Raw genomic sequence first — 7,797 nt, forward strand, 5'->3', positions numbered from 1 at the left:
GAGCCCCCCCCCTCCCCCCCCCGGTCCCCCCATGTCAAAAAAAAAGCCCGGTCTAGGTAGGGTTAACAGCTGCACACGCCATGCCATATTGACAGTATTGAACTGCATTCAAGTGTTTGGGGCAGGTATGTCAAACTTTCCTTCTCAACCATTGGAATGCGGGGCATAAACTTTTTTTAATCTTAAAAATCAACAGTTAGCATTATGCAAATAAAGGTCCTAACCAACAATGTAGGGGATAGCTATCAAACTCTTGAATTCTTAGTTATATGTCACTTCATACTATAGTTATATCAATATAAAGCATTGTTTTCCATTGCATTTCTCCTTCTCTCCCATCCATGTCGTGAAACGTGGTGAAGCGATGCTACATTTGCTCCAAAGCAAATGTCGGCCTTTCTAGTTACCTCCGGGGGAGGAGATATCCTTCCGCGGAAGGGTATTAGAACGGATTGAGGTTTTCATGTTCGCAGCTGTTTCTCGCGTTGTGGTGGACGGGTTGTTTGAGTGATAACCCACTGCCTCAGCCCCGCCTGCCGTTTTGCATTTGGTTTGCGCGCTAATTCCATCCTCTGGAGTTATTGGTACCCCTCTTTTTTGTTTTCAATTGGCTGATCAAGAGCAGAACGGATGTCAGGCTTGCATAAATACTAGTAACACAGACAAAACAACTGTAAGCAATGATCAGCAAGTTCTATTTGAAGCTCTTGCTGTAAGTTACAACACATTTATTCTGATCTGAATCTGGCCCCCAAACAACCTGAAGATATATTTAAGTTACCTCCAGCATGACCTACAAAGGGCCCCTTTTGGAAGGGCCACGGATATTAGAACCCATAAAATAATGGGGATAACTGACAAGAATAATGGTGATTCCTCTGTAACACTCTAACAGATAGCTAAACATGGCCTCCCGAGCTCACCAGCCATCATGATGGTAATATAACCTCCTTGGTTAAGAGTCGGGAGCAAGGTCGGCTACAGTGTTCGGCTGTGCCAGTTTAGTATCTAAAACATTAGGGTGTGGACAGTACGTTATTAGAAATTGTTTGGAACATCTTGGAAAATGTTAGCCTCAACTATTTCCGGTAAAGCTAATCTCTGCAAATTCACCCAGTATTGACCAGTTCAGACTATATGCCAGACAGTACCCAGCCTCAATACACATGCTAGGCCCTGTTATTAGACTCGGTTAGACCAAGGAGACATGATATACCAAGAGACCATGGAGTTTGGTTAGACCAAGGAGGTTATATTTATAATAAACTGTTTTTTGATATAGGGCAAGGAAGACAGGGTTACCCTAAAATTATGGCATTGAAATGGACAAAAGTATATTTTATATAAAGCAGGAATAATATTTTGAACATATCAAAACAGTTTCGAAATGTTGACAGATGTAAGAATGTACCCTCAAAAAAGCGTATGTCTCTGATGTCGGAAATAGTTCCTCGATGTACGTTTTTTGTTAAAGAATTATACATTATATCAGACATAAAAATATGAAAATCTAAGAAATATAATAACATGACATTGAATTTTTATAATCAGCAAGTTGTATTTTGCCTTTCCCCCAAGTTTCAGCCATTTTTGACCACGTACTGCTGAGCTATTAAATTTTTCCGAAAAGACCTGAAAAATCAGTAAACTGACACCGTGGGACGCCTTACACCAACTGAGTGGTCCGAGGTTAACGATTTTTGGCAGGCAGGTTGTCTTAGAGACGGGCATTGCCAAGGCCAAAAATGGGTTTCATGGGGGGTTCTTACGTGACTGGAGCGAACCTTTTGTGTTGGCGCTTTTTGTTGTACTTCAGATCGGGAATCCTTAAATGGTTGTCTATGATTTTTAGTTGGCAAGTTACCGTTGAGAATACAAAGGTCAAGTTCGGAAATGGGCCTCGTGGGGGGTTTCACGTCATTTAATTTGACCTTTTGTGTTGGTCGTTATTGTTGTTAGCAGGATAATTCGTAAAGTCGCATAGGAATGTTCACGATTTTATTTGAGAAAGTTACCGTTGACGATAGAAAGATCAAGTTTGAAAATGGTCGTCGTGGGAGGTCCATACGTTACTGTATTTGGGCTTTTGGTGATTGAACATTTTAAGGGCAGGTGAAATCTTGGTATAGTTTTATATTTAGGTTAAAACAACAAGTTACAAACGGGAAGCTGTCAACAGTGGCTTTCTTCCGAAAATATTTTCTTAGAATGTTTGTTTGTTTGTTTGTTTGTTAAAACAATATTCCCCAGCAGGGGCATGCTTAACGATCGCTAATTTGACAGCACTGTGGCCCCCATCTGGAATGAGTTTTAATCCCGGGAACAAAGTAAGTTGGTATACTGTACACAATGGTTAGTTCCAGGCACCAGGGATCGCTGGAAAAATAGTGGAAAATGGCCAAAATTAGTATGCCGCTAGAGAGATACAATTTGCGACTCACGGGAGGAACCCATTAATCTTACATACCACATACACATCAAAACAATATTACTGTCGGAGGCATGAGCCCTCCAAACTCTAGTTGTATATTTGTTTTCGGGCGTGAGAATTAAGACTTTTGGTGGCCCGCGGACACCCCTTTGTCCCTGAAAATGGTCTCGACCGTTGACCTTTGGTGTGTTTTAAGTATTTTCGGTATCGTCCACTTGTATGACCTTTCGCACAGAGGGGTGTCCGGTCACGATACATTCTTTGTTAAAAAATATGCGCCAAAATGCTGTTTTCCAGGGCTGCATAGCCAGATTCAGTGAAAATATGCACAATTAAAAGAACTTTTGGTGAAAATATATAATTCTTTGTGGATTTATGGTGTTTTTGAGTTGGATCGAACCCGGAAGTGTTAATACGGGGGAGGAGGGGTGGGGTGCCTGGTAAAGGTAGCGAGTCACAAGTATGCAAACTTTTGCATACGTGCCTATATTACTAGAACGTCTTGTAAACCCTTGTATATTTGGCGTACTATAAGCAGCAAGCTTCAGTATGTGGCATTTCGGACCCCAGTCATAATATTATAGTTTTGATCGAAATATTTGTCGATACGCGCCTTGTGGCCGCGTTTCTTCCTCAGGAATGTATGTCTGAACACTGATTACCGGTTATTTTTAACGTCTGATTTAACGGTTCCAGTTGTCATTCTGAGTTTCATTACGAGTTCCTTGCGGCAGATTAGATAGAATTTCATACTTTCATGGGTACATGTTATAAGCTGCAGATGAAAATGTTGACCTATGTTAACACAACCTGGAAATCTAACACATAAATTTAACACCATTAACTATTCATTACAAACAGCATAAAGCCCGGAGTTATAAAATCATTTTACTTGTTTGTATTATTCTAGTGGACTCCGGGAAGACTAGTTATTGTATTCTGGCCTCTACCAGGCGTCGGGAGACCGCTGGAAAGAGTAGACATGAGAGAGATGACATCCAAGACATAACAGCCAAAAGAGAGATAACATCCCAGGAAATTTGATCCGCTAAACAGCACATTTGTGCAGCAAAATTTATTCTTATCGGACCAACTCCCTCGGCATGCTATCTCTCTATTTGGACCATTTCTACTCTTTCCAGCCTTCTCCCGAAGCCTGGTAGAGGCTAATTCTATTCACTAATGCAGATCTAAAAACACCAAACCAAATTCAGCAAGAAACGCTTTAAATGTTACAGGTGCAGAGTTCACACCAAACAATGGGGACGATGACGATCCTGACACCCACATGTACAATTACGTCGACAAAGATGAAATCAACCGACAGTTGTCTCTACGACAGACCAACAGCAATGATGGACAACCACCCGGTGAAGGGACGGATAGACGGCAAGTAACTGTGGGCCGGAAAGTCGTCGGCTTGCTTCACAACCAAATGTATGGACCTCACGCTTCACCACAGGAAGATAACGAAGGTATGGGTCGTGTTTTGAATTCTCAAGTAGCTATAGCCACTTAATAGTCATTTGATTTTAGTATAAAATCATAATAACAGTTGTTGCCTTCCCCAGAAGGGTAGAAAATCAGATTGCTTTAGTGTAGGGGACTGTGGATCTAGCGGCATATGAGATGAAGGTCAAGTGCAAAAATGGGCTTAGTGGGGGGGGGTCTACGTTGCTGCAGTAGACCTTTTATGTTTGTCGTTTCTTAGCTTGACTCTCATTGAGAGTGGGGAGTTTTCTCAGGAAGAAGTTACCTTGGCAACCATGCAACTAAAAACTGGGAAAGCACCTGGCATGGACGGCCTCCCCATCAGAATTTTGGAAACTGCCGAGCATAACAAAAATTCTGTTTCACTTTTGCAACCTAACCTACAGGGGAGAGCGCCCCAAGGAATGGGGATTGTCTGGAATTATCCCCATCCCTAAGAAAGGGGACTTGCGCCGCCCAGATAATTATAGAGGTATTTCACTGTCACAAATTGCATCCAAAATTTATAACCGTTGTTTGCCTAATAGGATTCGTCCAGTTATCGACAAAGTGTTACGCACAAACCAAAATGGCTTCCGTCAAGGTAGATCAACTACTTCTCACATTCTCGCGCTCAGACGCATTGTACAAGAGTTGAGAAACTTTGACCAAGAGGCAGTACTTGTGTTTATTGATTTCCGCAAGGCATTCGATTTGATTAACCGCCACAAAATGTTTCAAATCTTGGAAGCGTATGGGATTCCGCTGGATGTCGTCAGCGCTATTCGAGTCATGTACGAGGACACCAGTGCGGTGGTTATTACTCCTGAGGGAGAAACCGATGCATTTAGCATTAACACTGGCGTCCTGCAGGGCGATCCTTTGGCCCCTTTCCTTTTTGTTATTTGCCTCGACTATGCGCTCCGGTCTTCGATTTCAGAATCAGACGGGCTTACTCTCCGTCGTCGTCGGAGCCGACGATACCTAGCTGAAACCCTCCCAGACCTTGATTTTGCTGATGATATTGCTTTATTGGAAAACTCAATAAAATATGCACAAAATCTTCTCACAAAAGTTGAAACTTCATGTCAAAAAATAGGTTTATACTTGAATGCTTCCAAGGCAAAGTTCATGCATCTAAACCCTACTACTGACAGTTTACTTTTTGCCACTGATGGCACTGAAATCGACTGTGTTGCGGATTTCAAATACTTAGGAGGGTACTCTGATAGTGTTCATGACATGGATGTGCGGATCGCACAGGCATGGGAGTGCTCTTCACTCATTACATAAGATTTGGAAAGCGCCCATTAGAAAACAAACTAAGATCAAAGTGTTTAAGGCATGTATTGAAACAATTCTTTTGTATGGGTCAGAATCATGGGTCATGAATATGTCACATTCTAGAAAACTAAACTGAACATACACGAAGATGTTGCGAGTGGTTTTTAATACACCATGGTGGAAACACACTACTAATGAACAGTTATACGGTTCGCTGCCAAATGTAACTTCAGTAGTCAAATGTCGACGACTAAGCTTGGCCGGTCATGTAGTACGTAGTGAAGAACCAGCCAGTAGGCTTCTACTCTGGAACCCTGATACCGGTAAGAGAAGAGTTGGACGCCCAAACATAATAGTTAAGAAACTTAATTGAAACTGAAACTGGCTTGGAGGGACATGAACTTTTCTCAGTGATGTATAACAAACAGTTGTGGCGAGCTAACTTTGTATGCTCCACCTCTACGGAGGATGAATGATGATGATGATGACGTTTCTTAGCAGAATAACTCGAGCATATGTGAATGGATGTCCATGATTTATAGGAGGCAAGTTAGTGTTGTAAAGATCAACGGTCAACGTTTGAAGTGGGCCTTGCTGGGGGTCCCTACGTCGCTGCAGAGGGCCTTCTGTGTTGGTTTGTGTGTAAGTAGTTCAAGTTCTGGAAGAACAATTGTCGAAATGTTAGTATGGTTTTGGGGCATAGATGAATTGGTGTAAGTTTGGGCTCTCTGTTGGCTTGTGGGGAAGTGCAATGGGCCCTTATGTGTGAAACTTGCTTTTGCTTTTTTGTTTTCGTTCTCAAAGTTTTAATAAGTCATGTTCAGACTGGACTATTGTGTCTTTGATATTGTATGTAACATTATGTTACATACAACTATATAGATAATTTATGATGTTGACATAAAAAGACTATCTTCTACACACCCATTTGTTTATTCCGCCGATGTCTTCGATATTGTTTAGCGTAGATATAATCAACCATAATCATTAAAATCAACAGTTACCTTTTTTATTTATTTTGACTTCAACCATATTACATATACCCAAAAATAAAGATAAAATATCATCAATGCCCATCCACTTAATGTTCCTTAAGTCTTCAATGTTCCTGTCTGCTTAAGGAAACAAAACCGAAATTACAAATGAAGGCCACGTACACAGCAATGTCGACACAGATGGGATCAACAATCTTCGACAGCAATTAGATGATCCTGCAGTTACAGACCGCAACAATCCTGGCCTCATTAACAATATGATGTATGTTCCTGGTGTCTTACGACGAGGTAAACACAGAGGTTTATTTCTGTTGCAATTATTGAAAACAAACTTCCAGGATAGAGTACTAAATAAGTTTAAATTCCCAACTGCGTGATCTCTTGTTGGTAATATGCCCATGGTAAAGTTCACAAACACATGTTAACATGCGTGTTTAAACTGAAAACTTTACATCCAACACCATAAAGTTTTTTCACCTAGAGCTTTCGACCAGTCACTCTGGTCTTCTTTAGTAGACTGACCCATTGGGGCTTGTCACGTGGTTTCTTGTCGCTCCCGTCGCGGTTGGGTGAAGGGTGATGGGCCCTGATGTTAATATCCTCTTCACCCCATTCAGGAAATAGTCTTGGACATGCACTAAGCATGGACTACATACTAAAATTCCGGTAAATATGATAATGATGACACAAAATTAACAAGATTTAATAGAAAATTCTTTGATTCCTCTCAGATATCAACGATGGTACAAACATCTCCAGATTTTTAAAAAGCTGCAAGATGGCGTTTAGCCGTGTCCTACAATTTATCATCATCGCCATAGCAATGTTGGCCTTGTTAAGTGCAGGAGCTGGTATCGTCATGTATCTCACTGGTACACTTGGAGGGCCGGCTGAAATCAACATGGTTAGTTTTCTACTTAAGTCTTTTCTAATTTTAATTTATATAAGTTCCACGCATATCACCAGGAAGTTGTAACTCATCATCATCATCATCGGTCGACCGTATTCGGTCGGGGTTATACCGCCCCTTACGAGGTGACATACCCTTTCGTTAGCTTAATACAAGATGTAACTAATACAGATTTAAATATATAATTTTTTCAAAAATGCAACAACTCCGGGTCTTGAAATGCAAAAATAGGTAAATACATTTATTTAAAAAAAATGCTGAAATTTATCATTAGCCGTACTTGGTTGTATACTGTATTAGCTAAATTAATAGCTGTATTATGTAAAGTAATCAATTTTCATTCTATACCCTTTTTTGTACTATGTTCAATAGTCGGTGCCATACATCCTACTATGTACAATTGTCGTGCAATAAAGACCTTCTTCGATAAGAAATATTGTTATGTGGCTGTTGTGGTGAATTGTTCGACAAATGTGGTGAACACCAATGATGAATGAACCAAAGGAAGTAATAACTGAAGAAGTTGTAACATTGTACAATGTACGTCTTTTTTATAGCCCTCTGTGGTAACTGATCGAGGCAACTGGACAACTGCTATGCTTGTAACAACCACTGTGACTGCAACCTACCTACCAGTCACTTTGACAAATACAGCCTTTCTGTCTGCTACTAAACTGCATCGGGCAACCAACATGTTTCCACCATCA

The 7,797-nt window shown here is 40.8% G+C and overlaps 1 protein-coding gene across 1 annotated transcript in view; it reads left to right on the forward strand.

Moving 5' to 3' along the window:
• Positions 1-6,804, forward strand: part of LOC109479444 — a 10,062-nt gene extending 3,258 nt beyond the window's left edge. Inside the window, exons 3-5 of the mRNA XM_019781412.1 lie at positions 3,670-3,906; positions 6,307-6,442; positions 6,798-6,804. Coding sequence (XP_019636971.1) covers positions 3,670-3,906; positions 6,307-6,442; positions 6,798-6,804 — 380 coding nt within the window. The remainder of the gene's footprint in view (positions 1-3,669; positions 3,907-6,306; positions 6,443-6,797) is intronic.
• The last annotated feature ends 993 nt before the right edge of the window (positions 6,805-7,797 follow it).

Source organism: Branchiostoma belcheri, unplaced genomic scaffold (genome assembly GCF_001625305.1).
Source record: "Branchiostoma belcheri isolate BF01 breed outbred unplaced genomic scaffold, Haploidv18h27 scaffold107, whole genome shotgun sequence".
Lineage (NCBI taxonomy): Eukaryota > Metazoa > Chordata > Leptocardii > Amphioxiformes > Branchiostomatidae > Branchiostoma > Branchiostoma belcheri.